The 18,831-nt window shown below is 34.1% G+C and overlaps 3 protein-coding genes across 9 annotated transcripts in view; 1 reads left to right on the top strand and 2 right to left on the bottom strand.

The window, feature by feature from the left end:
* Window positions 1-2,826: 2,826 nt before the first annotated feature.
* Window positions 2,827-17,916, top strand: LOC108763936 (uncharacterized). 6 transcript variants are annotated; one of them, XM_018511888.1, is made up of 6 exons: window positions 2,827-2,850; window positions 16,867-17,011; window positions 17,104-17,236; window positions 17,319-17,439; window positions 17,520-17,646; window positions 17,830-17,916. In XM_018511888.1, exons 2-6 carry the CDS (start codon window positions 16,882-16,884, stop codon window positions 17,892-17,894), a joined length of 576 nt encoding a protein of 191 aa, XP_018367390.1. In that variant the 5' UTR covers window positions 2,827-2,850; window positions 16,867-16,881; the 3' UTR covers window positions 17,895-17,916. The 6 variants fall into 6 exon arrangements, with proteins under 6 accessions (XP_018367390.1, XP_018367392.1, XP_018367387.1 ...); XM_018511890.1 differs by lacking the exon at window positions 2,827-2,850 and adding an exon at window positions 16,330-16,454; XM_018511885.1 differs by lacking the exon at window positions 2,827-2,850 and adding an exon at window positions 16,388-16,454 and having other exon boundaries at window positions 16,856-17,011.
* 128up (GTP-binding protein 128up) lies at window positions 4,195-15,406 on the bottom strand. Its single transcript, XM_018511883.1, has 8 exons — window positions 15,185-15,406; window positions 14,932-15,097; window positions 12,643-12,773; window positions 7,328-7,567; window positions 5,228-5,396; window positions 5,016-5,145; window positions 4,808-4,930; window positions 4,195-4,579 (listed from the first exon to the last, which is right to left on the bottom strand). Exons 1-8 carry the CDS (start codon window positions 15,224-15,226, stop codon window positions 4,477-4,479), a joined length of 1,104 nt encoding a protein of 367 aa, XP_018367385.1. The 5' UTR covers window positions 15,227-15,406; the 3' UTR covers window positions 4,195-4,476.
* A 22-nt stretch (window positions 17,917-17,938) lies between the features above and the next one.
* Window positions 17,939-18,831, bottom strand: part of twy (fas-binding factor 1 twitchy) — a 5,534-nt gene continuing 4,641 nt past the window's right edge. Inside the window, exon 13 of one of the 2 annotated variants that reach the window (XM_018511881.1) lies at window positions 17,939-18,107. In XM_018511881.1, the coding sequence (XP_018367383.1) occupies window positions 18,033-18,107 (75 nt within the window). In that variant the 3' untranslated portion in view covers window positions 17,939-18,032. The remainder of the gene's footprint in view (window positions 18,108-18,831) is intronic. The other variant, XM_018511882.1, reaches the window with a different exon arrangement.

The raw sequence follows: 18,831 nt of genomic DNA, 5'->3' as shown, positions 1-18,831 counted from the left end.
AGACTGTTGCGGTATTCGTCGATATCAAATTGGCTTTCGATAACGTCCTTCCACATATCTTCTTACAGGATCTTCACAATTTAGAGACTTTCCCCCTCTTCTATTATATCTTTTATCTCCAACCTTATCTCTTATCACACGGTTCAGTTCATCAGTCAGGGCTCTATCTCTGCGCCCAGAACTTCGTTCAAAGGCACCCCGCAAGGCTCTATCCTTAGCCCTACGCTTCCTAAGATAAGTTAACGATGCGCTTCTTCCAGACATTGAACTTCTCCAATTTGCGGATGACATAGTTATTTTTTCATCACAGAAAGAAACCAGGTCTGCAATCCGTTGAGCTCTCTCTCCAGGGTTTAGAAATATTTCTGCAAGAGCGTAGCCTCGAGATCTTGCCTAAAACGCAGCTTATGATCTTTTCCACTAAGATGTCTTTAACGCAAATGAATTACTCTATTTCGTTTCAGAATCAGCACATTTTACCTTCTTCTACGGTTCGCTTCCTTGGAGTGTTACTTGACCCTAAGCTATCTGGCAAGGCTCACATGACATCTGTTATTAATAAAGGCAAACGTATGCTCCAGATGATCCATGCTCTTAGACACTTGGTGGGGAGCTCACCCTCATATGCTACTTACTATATATAGGACCATGTTACGTGCGTCGATAGAATATTCGGCCCATATTTTCGGCATGAATCATAACAGTTGATCACGGGCACTTCAAGTGATCCAAAATCAAGCCCTTCGTCTTTGCTTTGGCTACCGCATTTCTACGCCTCTTAATGCTATCTTTGCCGAGACGGTTGAGTTTACACTCTCCTTTAGATTCCGTCTTCTTGCATCGCGCTACTTTTTTAAGATTTCTTCTGTGCAAGATCATGTTGCCGTCAACAAACTACACCAGCTTTGTGACTTAGCTATGGGTATCTTCAGAACCGACTTATTCACATGCTCACTTTCCAGCTGCTCTTATCTTCCATCGTATTTGGACGTCATACCCCCCCTCCCCCCCATTCCACAATTGATTATTCATTTACTTTACCTAACTTTCATTCTTCTTTCCGCTCTACTTCTCTCTCTCTCTCTCTCTCTCTCACTCATGCCTCTCTCTCTCTATCTCTCTCTTATGCCTCTCTTTCTCTTCCTTCAACCGATACATCCGACCTACTTCCTATTCCGTGTGCTCAGTCCTTTTTTGACCATGAGTTTCGGCATCTCACAACTGACTCTACGTTATTTTATACCGATGGATCCAAGGTTGATCATAGTGCATGTGTGGGGGCGGCGGTTTTCTCCCCGCAGTTGCAAGCTGAGCTTATGTTTAAACTTCCGTCATATACCTCGGTTTTTTCGGCGAAAGCCTATGCTATTTATACCGCTATTACGGTATCTATTGATTTGAAATTATCGAAGACAACCATCATCACTGACTCTAGGAGTGTCCTGGAGGCCGTTAAGGGATACCACAACCCTACGAATAATTATCTTATTCCGCTTACTAAATCGGTATTAAAGGAGGCTGAAACCAAGGGTACAGGAATTCAATTTATTTGGACCCCCTCGCACAGGAATATCGAAGGAAACGAGAAGGCCGACCAGCTTACTAAAGCTGGTCGTCAGGGCATCGAACCTAATTTTAAAGTACCTTATTCTGATCTCTGTGCGGTTGTCGAACAAGAAATCACTGATAATTTTTATCAATACTTATCACTGGCGGATATCAAAGGCTCTTACTTCTTTTCTAATATATTTACTAGGTCTGCTAAACCCTGGTATTTTCGCATGAAAATTTCCAGGGAAATCATTGTCATGATCAATTGCTTGCGTTCCGACTACTATAATTTAAATCATAGCTTGCATCGTAAAAATTTGATTGATAATCCCTCTTGTCCTTGTGGTTCTCCACAGCAGGACATTTTACATATGATTTACGAATGTCCTGACTATGGATGGCGCGCGCTTTTTACGGCGCGCCATTGACGGAGCCTCTCTTCTGGCGATAGACTAGCTAAATTTTCTCAAACTATTACTAAACCGTCGGCATGCCTTTGCAGACTCATCTTAAACTTTAGTAAGTTATGTTGCAGGCACCTTTGAGCTTTATACTTTCGCGCCTCCTTGCGACCTGCGCAGGCGCTCTGCCCTGCCCTTGCCTCTCCCTTCCCATCCTAGCGAAGCTCTGCTTCGCTTTTCACATGGCACACTGTCGCGAGGTTTTTTCTCGGTGCAGCATGCTCCGGCGCTCTATTTCGCAACTCATAGTATTACGCCTTCCCCACTAATTCGGATACAATTCCGTTTTATAGACATTATTTGTGTGATGTGATCTGGCCATATCGACCTCCTATTACATAGTCTGGAGGTGAGAGCCACTAATTAAAGAAGATTCTCTATGTCTTTGGGAGGGTGAGCAAGGAAATGAGAGGAGGAAAAGGGCAGAAGGGATAGGGACACTATACTCGTGCACATATACATGACTTATAAATGCGATAGGGCAACCTCCACGTGGTACAATTTAGGTAATGCTAATACCGACCGTACTGTAACTTTCAAGTCTCATAACTTGAAAAGTACCGATTACAATAAAAATTAAGGCTTCATTATAGTGTTTTGAAAAGCTCTCAAGATCAGGTAAATAAAATATGAAATAAAAAATCGGGTTTCATTAAAAAATGTCAAGATTTTTGTGACCTTGATAATGGTATCCAAAATAAAATGCTACTATTACTTATACATTATATGTAATGTGCTACTTAAAATCCTATAAAATCCTATAACTTTTGTATAATTTTTTTTTTCAGAAATGCTTATTTTTCAAGATATTTAAGAGGTTCAGGACTGTGTGTACCAGGTATGTAAATATGGAACCGGAATTTTTTAATAGAAAATACACGTTTATTGCATGAAAATGATAAAAAATATTTTATTCGAAGTATTGCCTATCGCTAGCTATACATTTTTCCCACCTGTCTGACAATTTGTAGATGCCACGCCAAAAAAATTGTTGCTCTTTTGAGCCAAACCAGTCATCTAGCTATTTTCATACATCTTCGTAAGAAGTGAAGCGCTGCTGAGCAAGTGCGTGTCCCATCGATGCAAATAAGTAGTAATCGGACAAAGCCAAGTCTGATGAGTAAGCCGCATGCGAAAGTATTTCCCAACCAAACGCCTCAATCGTTTCCTTGACCAGTTTTACTGTGTGTGATGGTGCATTATCATGAAGCAAAATCACTTTGTGTTGCCTTTTTTGATATTCCGGTCGTTTTTCACGCAAAGCTTGATTCAAATTGATCATTTGTTGTCGGTAGCGTTCAGTATTAATGGTTTCGTCAGGTTTTAGCAGCTCATAATAGATCACACCTTTCTGATCCCACCAAACACAGAGCATTGTCTTCCGTCCATAGCGATTTGGCCTTGCAGTCGATGTCGATGGTTCGCCTGGAGTTATCCATGATCTTTTACGCTTAGGAGTCTCAAAATATATCCACTTTTCATCGCCAGCCACAATTCGATGGAAAAATGACTTTCTTTTGTACCTGGCGAGCAGCATTTCGCAAGTGGTTTTTCGGTTTTCCTGCTGTCTTTCATTCAGTTCATGTGGAACCCATTTTCCCATCTTCTGGATTTTTCCCATGGATTTCAAACGTATGGAGACGGCTTCTCGTGTCACATTCAATTGATCCGCGAGTTGTTGTTGAGTTTGAGCGTCATCCTCATCCAACAATGCTTGCAATTCTCTGTCTTCAAACTTTTTCGGTGGTTTTCCACGTTCTTCGTTTCTCACGTCAAAATCGCCTCTTTTGAATTTTTTAAACCACTCAAAGCACTGTGATTTATCAAGAGCATGCTCACCGTTAGCTTCGACAAGTATTCGATGTGATTCTGCAGCAGTTTTCTTGAAATGGTAACAGAAAATCAATGCTGCCCGCAAATCGTAGTTGCCAAGCACAAAATTCGACATGTTCAACGCTATTACAAACTATACTATTGTATGAAACTTGTATTGTTGTGAATTGAAAATCTTTGTCAGATGTCAGAACAAGGAAATGACATCAATGACGCGGTCTGACGGCAACTACATTGATAGGCTATGGCCATCTATTGGTAAATTCCGGTTTCATATTTACATACCTGGTATACCTTGTACACACACGCATACACACACGCACGCTCCCCCCCCCCCTCTTTCTCATTCAAGACATTTTACATGATAAAATATAAATCTGGTTATTATTTTATATACAGTTTCACATGTGAAACCAAATGCGTTTATAATGCAAAGATTTAACCACAATTTTTCGTCATTTATGTTGCATCTGCATCTTCTCATCGATCAAATAGCGATTTAAATCATATATTATGTGGTTGTGTATATAATTTATCCATTATAATTAATTAAAACGGTCTTTTTAAATATAAATCTCATTAGTTAAGTTTATTTGTGCTGCCAATAAACGACTGTGCAAGGAAAACAATATCACACTTTCTTCACAATTTGCACAACATCCTCGTCACAAAGAAGATGGTCCTTCCCTACCTTCTGGGGTTGATGTTTTACGGATGAGCCCCATACCAACGCGCTGCAACACAAGAAGAGTAAATGAGCCGTTTATTTTGAAAGTGACCTAAGTCACTTTAAAAAAAAAAAAAATGTTTATGACAGCTAATTTCAAGTTGTACACGCTATTACAAAGGTCAACAACAAAACATTGAAAAATGGACTTAGGCCACTTTCAAAATAAACGGCTCAAATATTCAATAATAAAAAAAATCCCCAAAACTAATGATGAGAAATATGAAAGACATACTATTTAAATTCTTTTGCGATTGATCTATGAAGCTTGTTACAAAAATCTTCAACGGTTCGCTTTTCGGTGTTTAGTACTACGGGTGCGTTGTAGTCTGGGAGTTGTCCCTTCGGCTTCGTATAACTATTTCAAAAATTAAAATTATATTGTTTTAATAAAATTCTATTAAATTAGCTTATGTACATGACGAGATAAATTGTAAACTTACATCCTAACAAGTTGTAGATAATCCCACATTTTCTCTAACAGATCATCAAAATTCCATTTATGATGAGCTGAGATCGGCACGCAATGTGGAATTTTATAAATAATATCTAATTCTTCTATGCTTATTTGATCTACAAGAGAATTCCCTATTTTTATTAATATTTCTTATTGTACAGTACTTATACTTATGTTTATCAGGTTACACATAATTACCTATTTTATTTAAGAGATAAATGCAAGGGATATAAACGCGATTCCCTTCTATAACGTCAATCAAATCGTCTGAGGTAGCATCGTACCTTAGTGTAATGTCCGCATTACTAATTTTGTATTCTGACAAGATCATTTTCACTGTATCAAAATCTAGTTCAGATTGTGGACACTGAAACACAAAAACGCAATAACCTTCAATATCAATATTTAGTGATGTATTCATTATCAATGTTAATCGGGTGGTATGTGGTTCCGAGCAAGAGCAATCAACTTATAGTTGATGGATCCTAGTTTCAATTTCAAAATCTCATCCTGTATATATTTTGTTTTATAAGAGATGAATTAAAAAATTGTAATCAAATAAAGAGCATACAGCCAAACGCAAATTATTCGTAGCGAAATCACATATATTTAAAATTATTGTTAACAATTAAAATTCATAAACGTTTCGGCTGATATTCAGCCTTCTTCAGTATGTTATAATGTACAATATTAAATTGTCAGGTCAATTAAAGATTAAAAGAAAGCTAAATATAAATTTAACTTAGTCATAATGAATCGCTGTTAATTTAAGATACAATGTTGAATTTGAATATCGACCGAATATCGATCGAAACATTTATGAATTTTAATTGTTAACAATGATTTTAAATATATGATTTCGCTATAAATAACTTGCGATTGGCTGTATGCTCTTATTTGATTATTATTTATACGGATTAATCCATTATTTATTTCTATATTTTAAAAAATTGTAGATTTGTAAGTAGAGGAATGAGATAAATTAGTAACTCCCGTTTTGGATTACAATGAACCCTCCGTGTTACGAGTTTTTGTATCAAATCGATTTGTTTGAAACTTTGTTCTCGGAGGTTTTTCGGGTTGCTGATTATGAATCATGGAACAAGTCGGAATGGATTCCAATTCAGTTATTCACTAGATTTCTATTGTGTTTGGGAAAACGAAATAATTCTAATCGAAATTCATTCTGACATGTTCCATGATAAGTACCCAGAATTCAAAATTTTAAAATTCAAAATGGTTGATCCACAATATAGTGAATCAATAATTCAAATAATTTTTAATAAAATATTTAGTATTTCATTATTTATAAAAATAATTTAGCAAGAAACAGGTTGTAATAATGATGGAAGATACTATTCCAATATATTTTTGATATGGGGATGCTCCTAAGCTCATGCGCGTGATCAGCAGCTCAGCCGCTATGATTTGAGCGATCGAGCCGGTCGTGGAATCCGTTTTTTATTTTCCGTTATTTCGGTTTTGTCACTTTTGATATTCGGAAATCTCGACCTCAGATTCAGATGCAACGACTAAATTATGATTGTCTTTTTTAAAATTACTTTTTAAAAACATTTATTCATGTTCTATGGATTCTATAAAAACAAAAAGAATCGATACTTACGTCAAGAATTTCATTAAAATAATTAAAAATTAAGTGAAAAAAGGTGGAACCCTGCGGGTCCCGTCGTGACGTAAAGAATTAATTATAAATTACTGTAATTATTAATTATTTCATAAATCTTTTTCAAATAAATAATAAAACTGATATATAAGAGTCAAATGTGGAAATTATTGCTCAGTTAATCAATAAAATAAGTTTAATACATACGTGCACTAAATAAAATAATATTTAATGATTATAAGCTTCAGCTTATGTTTTGAATTTTCTACAGATCACAATTATTAACAATAATAATCTATTTATGGATCATAATAAGTCACTTCCAACGTTAATCGACAACATGAGCATTGCTCACAATGTGATTGGATGACCGCTTGGCAAGAATCTCTGATTATACTAGAGATTTTTAGTTAACTCATGCAAGTGAAAATTAACAAAATATTTAAAACTCAAAGTAACTTATCCTCAAGGACTCAAGAATAGCATGAAACTGTAAAAGTGTCAGTAAAGTTAAAACATGTAATCATCAGATATCGTTTTGTTTAGTGCACGTTTGTATTAAACTTATTTTATTGACTAATTTTGCGCAATAATCTCCACCTGACTCCCGTGTCCATTTTATTATTTATTTATTTCAACCATCAGGAACCCATTATTACAAATCGTTTTCTCACCATTGTTTGTAAATTAATACCACCTTTATCCTTCTTTTTGAAGGTTATATTTGGTGGCTGTTTATTCAATCGCAGACCAAAACCTTCCAATTCGTGTTCAATCAGTCGTTTATGTCCAAGTGGTTTGAGTACATCTAAAACGATGAAGATTAAGCTGCATGTTCGTGCCACGGCAATAACTTGTCGTCCACGCCCCTTGCCATCTTTTGCGCCTTCTATAATACCTGGAAGATCTAACAACTGCAAGATGCATTCTGTTATAATCTTACTTGATTTTATTGTCATATACACGCAGAGAAAAGATTAGCCAATGCAGCTAAAATATAGCTGTGGCAGTTAAAATGTGTCCTTATAATAGGGACAGCTAATGTCGTTGCTGCCAAAGCTCAATTTATTATCCGCTAAAATTTAGATGCTGCAGCAAAAAATATTCTCTGCTAGAGTAAAATGGCAACCGCAGCCCAGAAACAATTGCGAATGAAATATTCTGTTACGTGGCTAAGATAGTGAGGAATAGCTGTCACTTACTTAACTACTCATGTTAAGTATGCATTTAATAGGAATAGCTGCTATTTAATAGGAATAGCTGCCATTTAATAGGAATAGCTGTCACTTACTTAGCTACTCATGTTAAGTATGCAATTTAATTTTAACTAATAAAGTTGGATGTTGGCAGCAGATGTATTTTATTTTCAATAGCCAACTTTTAGCAATAATACACGCAAAAAAGGATTTAGTAATATCAGTTAAATATCAGTTGCTAATGGTTCAAATTTTGCTATTATTGCTAAAAGTTGGTTATTGAAGATAAAATACATTTGCTGCCGACATTCAACTTTATTAATTAAAATTAAAAACATACTTAACACGAGTAGCTAAGTAAGTGGCAGCTATTCCTCATTATCTTAGCCGAGCATTTCATTCGCAATTGTTTCTGGGATGCTGCCGATTGCCTGCGTTGCCTACGCATAACATCATTTTGACGACATTGTGTGGCATGCTCATTACATCTACCGTAATCTATTTCCAATTTATTCTCTAGTACGATTAATTGTAATATAACACGTGTGTTATATTACAATTATATTGTTAATTGTAATACGAAATTACAATTGTTAGAAAAATATAGTAAATGAGAGTACGGCACGGTATTTGGTACGCAAAATTCACAAACAAATCACATAATAAATTAAAACAAGAATATATTTAGCTTGTTCAAACGTTTCAGTCACATTTGGGGCCATCCTCAGCGATATACAAAAAGTTAGATGGAGATTTCTTGCAGTCTTGCGTAACAAGCGAGTGCCAGCTCAGATGTAAAAAAATTCAAAATCATTCAAAGAGGTTCACAAGTCGATGATAATTTTAAAAAACCTAAGGCTGGAATCAGACTACGCATTGAAGAATGAGAGATTGAAGATTAAAAGATTGAAGTTTGACCAATCAGAACAAAAGGAGCTAAAATTTCTTTCTCCTTATTAGTGAAATTTCAATCTTTAATCTTCAATCTCTATTTTCAATGTATAATCTGATTCCGGTCTTAGAGGCATTGAGTGTGATTAGGTTGGAATCAAAAAGAAACAAAATTTTCTTAAACACCAAGTATCGCGTCGTACTCTCATTTATTCTATTTTCCTAACAATTTTTGAATTTTGAGTCCTTATTAAGTTTCTTTATTTGAAATTATAATTGACAGGTACGTTACATGTAAATTTGGTTTACTGGGTCTGTAAAAAGTTTATTTCATGTATTATGGATCCTTTAATAATATAAGCTAATATAATATACGTGTATAATATAAGCCTTTTTTATGTATGCCTTATATTACAATACATAATTTTATATTTTTATTACAATACATAAATTGATAATATGCTTTGTTATAATTTAATTTTTTATCCAGATCTGACACTTGTTTAACTTAACGAGACGAAACGAATGACTAGAGATTGGATTGGACTGCTTATACGCGTGTACAAAATCCCTCTTATCTTTATCTCATTAAATAAGCACGCTTCATCTTGCAATATAGATTTGGTAATAATTGGCAGTGTTTAGAAATATATTGAAATGTAGCATTAAAATGTACGTGAATTATAGACTTTCAATACTACAGAGAAGAGAAATAATGTTAAATTAACAACATCTCACTGAAAATAATTTTGTTAATTAACAGTAAAAAAAACAAATAAGCCATCATTCTCTTGTTTTAAAAAATATTATTTATTTCATCGCAATAAATATCGCAAATTAATCATCAAAAACAATCTACGAATCAAATTCATTAAAGATTGTATTAAACATAAGATCATACCACACACTTAAATAGATTGACAAAATTTAATGTTGATTTTCATCATCGCAAATCAACTGAGAAATTCACACGTTGTAAAGAATCCTTTGTATAAAAAACACTCAATATTGATATAATATATTATAGGACCGTATATGTGATAACACAAACTATAGAAATCAAAGCCTTAAACGGTCTAGCTGGATCTTAATGCTTGTAATATATAAATTCACATAAGAATCGTACAAGCATTAAGATCCAGCTAGACCGTTTAAGGCTTTGATTTTTATACTCAATATTGAACTCAATGACGCACATAGAAATAATCATTTCTGTAGAATGCAAGTCTTCCATCTTGCTAACAGTTTACAACATCATTTACCTGTAAAAATTTGTGACGAGTTTCTAAACACACAGGAAAAATCTTTCTATTTTTTTTTATCAGAGAGAAAAGAAGATTAGAATCAAAAATTAAGTTTCTATAGAAAGAGAAACATAAAATGTATTAAACAAGGAAAGATTCAGTACCAATTTCACGACGCGAAACAGTCCGATATTCATTAGTATATAGTATACAAGATTATGTGCAAGGATTGTGATGCATCATATATCGGACAAACGGGTAGACAAATTTAAAACCAGAATTGCTAAACATAGCAATCATATTCGTTAGAATACATCTATCCGTTCTGTAATCACCAAACATAGAATGTAGATGACACATGATTTTGACTGGAATAACATCCAGGTATTAGATGAAGAACCGTGTTATAATAAACGCTTAATTTCTGAGATGTTAAATATTAAAAAACAAAAAAGTCTCAATTTTCAAACCAACACCGAGGGTCTTCACAAAGCGTATACAGCTATTATAAACAAAATTTGACTTTGTTCTTATTGAATCATTTTGTCAATCTATTAGTCGTTCCTCAGATAGTAACAGTCTGCCATGCCGTTAACATATGGTTCAAATAATATCTCTGGATGATTCGATCTTTGCATAAAATTAATTTTGTTTTCATACTGACTGTGAAATATATTTATTGTCACTATCTGACTGACGTATTTGTCATTATATTCTATACATTTTTACATAATTATTTTGACGAAGTATTCATCCTACGAAACAATAACTGCGATCATGATGATGAGTGTTTCATCGAGATGATGTTGTTTACTTACTTTTAACAGAATATAAAAGACAATTTTCCTAGAGAATTTTATTTTATTTATTTAATTATTCCTCTTATTTTTATTTTTGCACTAAAAATTACATTTCTACGTAAAAATGAAAATAAGGGGTACAATCTCCAATGACCTTAATCTTGATAAATATTATCCAGGTCATGATCCTGAACAACATTCAAGAGGTTTTAGCCGTTGGTCGGACACCTTGAGTAATGCTAATACCGACGGTGCTGTAACTTGCAAACTTTATAACTCGAAAAGTACTTGATGAAAATGAAGCTAATTATAGTGTTTTAGAAAGCTCTCGAGATGATCTACAAGAATATGCAATAAAAAGTAGGGGTTTCATTTAAAAAATTGAAGGTAATCTTCACATGACCTTCAAGTAACTATTCAAGGTCAAACTAATAATGCTATCTTATATCCTCCTCAAAGCTATAAAACTTTTGTCTGAAACATTTTTTTCTAAGATCAAAAATAAAAAAGTTATTTGGGATAGGACATTCAAATGAGACACCCTTGTATAATGTCAGCTAAAATTCTTAATCTTGCTGCAAATATTATTAGTTTTTGTTACAAAAAGAAATTAGCTTAATATATTTAGCTGAACATTATTTTACTGTAGCAGCGAATATTTTTCGCTACAGTACCTAAATTTTAGCAGATAATAAATTGAGTTTTGGCAGCAACGACATTAGCTGTCCCTATTATAAGGACACATTTTAACTGCCACAGCTATATTTTAACTGTGTTGGCTAATCTTTTCTCTGCGTGTAGCAAAGTTTAAACCAGCAACTGATATTTAGCTGATATTACTAAGTCCTTTTTTTGCATGTACATTATTAACTTCAAACTTAAACTGAGAAATATTAAAAGGCATTATAAATGAATTACCTTAGTTATATACAAAGTATCTCTGCATATATACAGTGTTAAAACTGCTACAACAGCTTCAGCATATGAAAACAAGTCTAATAAACATATATTCGATTTCGAACGGTTTTGGAGTTACAGGATATTGAGATAAGGAAATTGAATCGTAGTAAATGTTGTTTAATGTTCGTTATTCTATTGTCCTGAATCCTGAATCTTTTTCCGATAGACTAGATCTTTCATCTGTTCCCAAAATTCACTGTCAAAGTGTGGACTGGAATCCTTGTTGACCATATAATTAGGTCCTTCAGGCTTATTTACAGGAGACGCTTACTTGCACTTTTTGAGCAATGACCATCAGCACTGTTGGAGGATGTAGATCTTCTAAATCGAAGAATCATGTGGTTCATGCATGACAGGGCACTATCACACTTTACACTTCCTATGCAAATGTTTCTCCGTGATCACTATCCTTATTGGATTGAAAAAAGTTAAGACGCTCCTATTAAATGACCAGCCAGAAGTCCCGACCTCACATCACTGAATTTTTTCTTTGGGACGAATGAAAGATTTAGTCTACCAGAATGAGACTCAGAATGAAGAGCAATTATAGCAACTAATACTTAACGCTGCCGATATCATCCGCAAAACTCCAAATATTTGTCATCAAGTCCGAAACAATTTATTAATTCGTACTAAAAAGTGTGTCAAAGTCGACAAAGGTATTTTTGAACATTTTTTGTAAAGCATTATAAATAGAATAACAAACATTAAACAACATTTACTACGATTCATGTTTTCTTTTTTCAATATCCCGTAACTCCGAAACCATTTGGAATCAGACATATGTTTATTAGACATTTTCAACTTATTTTCATGTGCAAAAAAGCCATTGTAGCAGTTTTGGTACTATATACAGAGACAATCTAAAATAAGTAACTGTAATCCATTGTGGATTTACCTGTATTTTTGCACCTTTATATTTTATGCAACCAGGAACAGTTGTGAGTGTTGTAAACTCGTATTCAGCTACTTCGGAATATACGCCAGCAAGTGTACTCAACAATGTAGATTTTCCCACAGAAGGAAAACCTGTAAATTTAATTATTGGACAAAATTATGCGTAGAAACACAGAATGTAGTATATAATTTATAAGATGTTAATATTCTAAAAGATTTTATACTGCAAAGTTCAAGGAACATCGGTCTAATATACACCGTCCGAAACTTAGCTCAACAGCTAAATGCTTTCTCCTGTCCATCATCTCGTTGAGTAAAACAAAGAGAAAACAATAATATAAAAGCTATAGCACAGACTTCTGCGTAACGTTGTACTGCAGCCTTAAGTCTTGTGTCTGTGATACTAGAAATTACTCCGAGATCTCGGACCAAGATAGAATTGATCAATTGTAATGGTCATTTTTAGTCGAATTATTTAGAGGTGATTTGTTAATTCTTTCCTTCCCTCAATCTTGGAACAATGTTTAGTATCATTAATTTAAGGCCCTGTGCACAATGAAGGAAATATCAGGAAAAAATGGGAATAAATATTAAGATTTCAACCTATTAGAAACTGTATATTCTCCGGTGTAACTGATATCTGATAGGTTGAAATCTTAATATTTATTCCTGTTTTTTCCTAATATTTATTCTATTGCGTGCAGACCCTAAGATTTTAAAATAGATATTAGGGTTCAATTTGGATGCTTTTAAAGCTTTCAGTGTTTCTATCTTTGTTTTAGATCTAATAAACAATAAAGACAGAATGATGGTTATAGATATTTAGTCCAGATCTACAATAGGTGTTTTAAGCCTTAAGCCACAAGAAATTGACCAATTACCCTGCAAACATAATAGATATAATAAGCCTTAATGGGATCTTAAAGTCGTCCTATTTTACGATTATATTTTAGGAAAAATCTCCGAATTGGCTTCACGGATTGCAAAGTTTTTTTACAGAATGAAAAAATGCATAAAAAGAAATCCCGGAAAACACGATTTCACGAGAAAATTGGAAAAAAATTGAAAACTTCACTTTTTCTGACACGTGCAACTGCCACCTGAGATTAACATTGGCTGTGGTTCAGCAGAAAGAGCAGCTTTGCAACTGTTGTACAATTCTTGAATATGATTAGTTTATGCATTTAGATCCAACGAGGAACTAAGGGCAGGACCAATCATATTAAAGAATTTTACAACAGTTGCAAAGCTGCTTTTTCTACTAAATGCAGCCATTGCTTGATATAAAAGTTTTACTTATAGATTAAAAATAAGCGTGGGACAGGATTCAGATTACTTGAACGAACAATACTTTTGTCGAATTAAAATTCAAAAAATATAAAAAAATATTTCTCCTAAAATGAAATTATATGCTTTGCAAGGGCTTACTTTTTACCTCTTTTACAGATTTGAAAATTCTTTTCCAAGATTAAAGTATACATATTAATATGTATCTGTGAGGTGGAATTTATTCCGAAAACAATAAAAAAGTTCTAAATTAAAATCTTAAGACAAATTACTTGTTCTCAGCATAAACTCGACCTCACAGACACATATTAAAGCGTATACTTTAATCCTGGAAAAGGATTTTTAAATCTGTAAAAGGAAAAAAATTGTTATACAAAAATTATAATTAGTCAGTAATACAGATGGCTTTAGAATTCCCTTAGCCTTAAAAAAATTGATCAATCACAGGTGAATGTAAGAAGAACCATTTAATATGATTAGTCAATTCCTTGAGGCTTAAAGGCCATTCTACATTGGTCATATCGTAGTGTTGGAAGTGTCGTAAGCATCATACAACTTTAAAATTGAAGCATCGGATTGGTTGAAGCAACAAGCTTGTGACTTGCGATGTCTACGATACGACCAATGTAGAATGGCCTTTTGACTTACTACTCTATTGTGTTTGCAGAGTTGAAGTCAAATACAAAGAAAATAATTGACAATGATTTGTCCATTTTTTATAGCTTAATATTTAAAAACCTATTGTAGATCCAGGCTTAAAGCTCACGAGCATTCAAATCAAATGTCTGCTAGAGCAAAGTTTTAAACAGGCTTGTTTAATGACATTAGTTGAGTTCAGTTTCAGTGCTCATGCACTGTGTAAACTTAGAATATCTTTAGAACTCATTACTTGCAGAAGAAAGTTAGAATGAAACTTACAACACGTGAATTTATCAAACTAATATAGAGATATAATACAGCTATAATAGAGTATAAGATTATGATGTGATTGAAAGAGACGCACCGACAAAGCCAATACGAGCATCACCAGTTTTGGCGACCTCGAAACCTTGCTCGCCACCTCCACCACCACCCTTTGGAGTGATTAGCTCACGTCTGAGCTTGGCTAGTTTTGCCTTCAGCAAACCTAAGTGTCCAGAAGTTGCTTTATTCTTCTGAGTACGAGCCATCTGGAAGAGAAAATCATGATGAGTGATAACGGTGCAAAGGGATAACCTATCATGGACCATATCGCGACACAATATAACAGAGATTACCTCAGCCTCGATTGAGGCGATTTTTTCCAAGATCGTACTCATTTTTGGATCTGCTCAAAACGATATCTAATGAATTGTCCGATCGAGATCTCCTATCACATAATCAAAGAAAAGCGCAGCAACGCAATCCTGTATGCCACCGGTCACAAATTCGCGCGTTCATATATAATTCTGCAAGGGGGAGTAAACTCCCACACTCCACACAAACTCCTCTAGTCCTCTCTCGACAACTCCAATGTGGAAGGGATAACATGAGGTTTGTTCGCGTCGCATACTCCAACATGCTTCAACATGTTCCTACCATAGCTCCTACTCACTCTAAAGGCCCGTCTACAATACACGGAGTAAGAAGTAAGAGTAAGAAATTGACCAATCACAGTCGAATGTGAGAAGAATAATCGACTGTGATTGGTCAATTTTTTACTCTAAAGCCAGCGGCACACGATGCTTTTTTTCCTGCTGGATTGCTTGCGTGCTACTGACTGGCTGCTATGCTGGAAATTGTATGGCTTGCAGGCCCCGCTGTTGGCTGATCCGCTGGATTTTCGTGATAGAACCGGTGCTATTTTTCTTGCTTGATTTCATGCTGGCTTATTGTAGAACCAATCACGACGCCGCTTCATTTGAAGATGGCCGCTGAGAAGCGTGTAAACACATGCGAGTATGCGAAATCACGTAAATACACCTCATGGGACTCCAGCCTTAGTTGAATGCACGTTCCTCTTGCATTCTGACAAGTGAGACATAACTGAAGTAGGCAGCCACATGTGTCGCGGTCACATGTGCAACTACATGTAAAGGTAAATTTTCATGAGCTGCTCTAACCGGCTATTTTAGCGACAAAAAGAATCACGTGATCATAATGGACATTTGATATTCGTCAATTTTGACCACGTGATTCTTTTTGTCGCTGAAACAGCCGGTTTGAGCAGCCCGTGAAAATTTACCTTAATGCTGGAATCACACTGCATCCGATTTGCGTCGTATGACGCTCTGCAACCAATCAGTAAACAGGATTCCGATGATACGAAGCAAAATCCATCGGAATCCTGTTTTCCGATTGGTTGCAGAATGTTGTACGACGCATGTCGGATTCAGTGTGAACCTAGCAAATGTGTTCTACAACGCAGCCTACATATTTGGCGCTGAAAAGAGAGAAAGTGAAGATACTCAGTGTAATCAAGTCGAAAAGACTTTACTATCTTTTTGGAATATTGAACAGTCTCGTTATTGCGGTAAATTCGAATTTAGGTCTAATACCGGATTCGAGGTAATTATTAAAGTTAAGACTTTTTTTCGGAATAATATATTTAATTTGTACCCAGAATTCGGAGCACGATTAGAAAGAACACGTGGCCAGTAACGGAAATTTTGGCATAGAACGTTCTACAATGTTCTGGAACACGTCGGTTGAATCAGTCGTTTGAAAGTGTAACGTTTAGTGAATAAATGGATTGAAGTTAAATTGAATATATACAAGTTTCTTTTACCTTAAACACTCCCTATGCTGTAGTCTGTAATTAATCCTAAAAAATTCAAATTCTATGGTGATTACTTTACATAAGTTTATTTGAAAAATTCTTCAACATGAAATCAAATGATCTTTTGAGATATATATTTGAAAAACTATTATTATGATAGAAATATATATATTTTGAAATTTGTTTTGAGTCTTGTTTTAGTGTGTGACCTACAATATGGATGATATAGAACGATTTATAAGAGTTATACAACAGAAAAGGTTGGCTAATCAGTGTGAATTAGAACGTCTCGACGAAGAGCCTAGTGAACATAGGGAGTTAATGAAGGAATTACAAAACTTGAGAAGTAAGCTATTTTAGATTATTTTTAATTGGAATGAATTGTATTGTTATTGAAAAATTTCGTAGTTATATAAGGCATAAATCTATTGTTCATAGGGGAGACAGAACAATGCAAGGAGAACATCACAAAACATCTCAATATGATTACATCACACAAACACTCTGTACATAAAATAGTACATTCTACAAGCAATATTTCAGGCTTACCTGTATCACACGATTACGCACAGTATATATGTGAATCTTATACATTTTTTATGAAAAAAAAATTATATATATATATATACACTGCAAAACTAACACTGTTTCAGAGATATGACAACAATGTTCACTGATGCAATTGAATTCTTGAATAATGTAGGAGATATTCACAAAGCACTCACTAACGTTAAAGAAAATAATGTGGATCCTTCAAAATTAATTCAAGATGTGGTAAAATATTAGAAATTATTCACAGGCACTGAAGATAGAATATTTTTAAGCATATTAACACTTTCTAATTTATCTTTTAGACAATGTGTACAGAAATTGTAGAAAACAAGTTATATCAAATAAAGTGCAGTATTGCCCAGCTGGAAACATTGAAGGAAAATACAGTAGTGCTCCAACATCTCTTAAATAGTAGTAATAATATTGAAGGTAATGTCTTATTTATAATCAACACTTAGTAGAAATGTTAGTAGTACCATTCTTTGTTCTTTATTGAAGATTAAAATAATATATAGCTTTAGGTACTGTGCATATATAATGATAAAAAAAATATATATTAATTTGAAATATAGTAATCTGAATATAATAGCAATTAAAGGTTATTATTTTCAGATGGAAATATAGATTTAACTAACATTAATAATGAATCAATGGATAGCGGTTCAACTATTATATAATAAATATATTAACATGTGCATTTATTGTCTGTTGCTTAGAATATATAATATATTAAACAGACAGTTTTCACATACATATACGAAAAGTATGTAACACATATATGTCAAATGTTATATCAAAATTTTATGGCAGTATATTCATGTAAATTGAATGTTATCTAACTGATCGTCCAGATTCAACTTCAACATTACTAATTGAGGATCAACAACTTCCTGAAAAACATGTGTGTGTGTGTGTGTGTGTGTGTGTGTGTGTGTGTGTGTGTGTGTGTGCGCGCGCGCGTGCGCGTGTGTGTACGTGTTTGTGTAATAAGTATATATACAGGGTGTCCCGAACTTTTTTGCCAATCACTTGTATAGATAGAGTGGACTAAACTGAGTCGAAAAGTTCTCTACCATTTTGCAATTTTCGCAGTAGTTAACAAAATATTAATTACTAAAAATTGCCAAATATTGGTCTTGAATAATTTTTTACTCAAACACTATAAACTTTATAGAAAAGCTGCAAAAGATAAAAATAATTAATTTTCTTCTCATAAAGTTCTGAGAATTTTTTCTGAATTTTTTCTGAATTTTTTAATACCGTATTTTGGGTGGCACCCAGTTGGACACGAGCCACTCACAGCGCTTGAGACTACAAAGCTAAGCACCGGTCGCTGTGATTGGTGGTGTCCAATCGAGCCGTGATCAATAGGGATCACCCCCGTATTTTCTTATGTTGGTAAAAATAAGAAAATGCAGTACTAAAAAGTTGATAAAAAATTCTGAAAAAATTCTCAGAACTTTATGAGAAGAAAATTAATGATTTTTGTCTCTTGCAGTTTTTTTGTAAAGTTGATAGTATTTGAGTAAAAAATTATTCAAGATTTAGCAATTTTTAGTAATTAATATCTTGTTAACTACTGCGAAAATTGCAAAATGGTACAGGACTTTTCGA

The sequence above is a fragment of the Trachymyrmex cornetzi genome, unplaced genomic scaffold (genome assembly GCF_001594075.2).
Source record: "Trachymyrmex cornetzi isolate Tcor2-1 unplaced genomic scaffold, Tcor1.1 scaffold388, whole genome shotgun sequence".
In the NCBI taxonomy this organism is placed as follows: domain Eukaryota; kingdom Metazoa; phylum Arthropoda; class Insecta; order Hymenoptera; family Formicidae; genus Trachymyrmex; species Trachymyrmex cornetzi.
This window is presented reverse-complemented; position numbering and strand designations above follow the sequence as displayed.

Coding starts and splice junctions, on each gene's coding strand:
- 128up (XM_018511883.1), bottom strand. CDS start 15,226: ATGAGTACGATCTTGGAAAAAATCGCCTCAATCGAGGCTGAG. Junction 12,774..14,931: donor TGCTCGTATTGGCTTTGTCG/GTGCGTCTCTTT, acceptor TTAAATTTACAG/GTTTTCCTTCTGTGGGAAAA. Junction 5,146..5,227: donor TTATCTCTTAAATAAAATAG/GTAATTATGTGT, acceptor ATTCTCTTGTAG/ATCAAATAAGCATAGAAGAA.
- LOC108763936 (XM_018511884.1), top strand. Junction 17,237..17,318: donor GTATCACACGATTACGCACA/GTATATATGTGA, acceptor ACACTGTTTCAG/AGATATGACAACAATGTTCA. Junction 17,440..17,519: donor CAAAATTAATTCAAGATGTG/GTAAAATATTAG, acceptor TTTATCTTTTAG/ACAATGTGTACAGAAATTGT.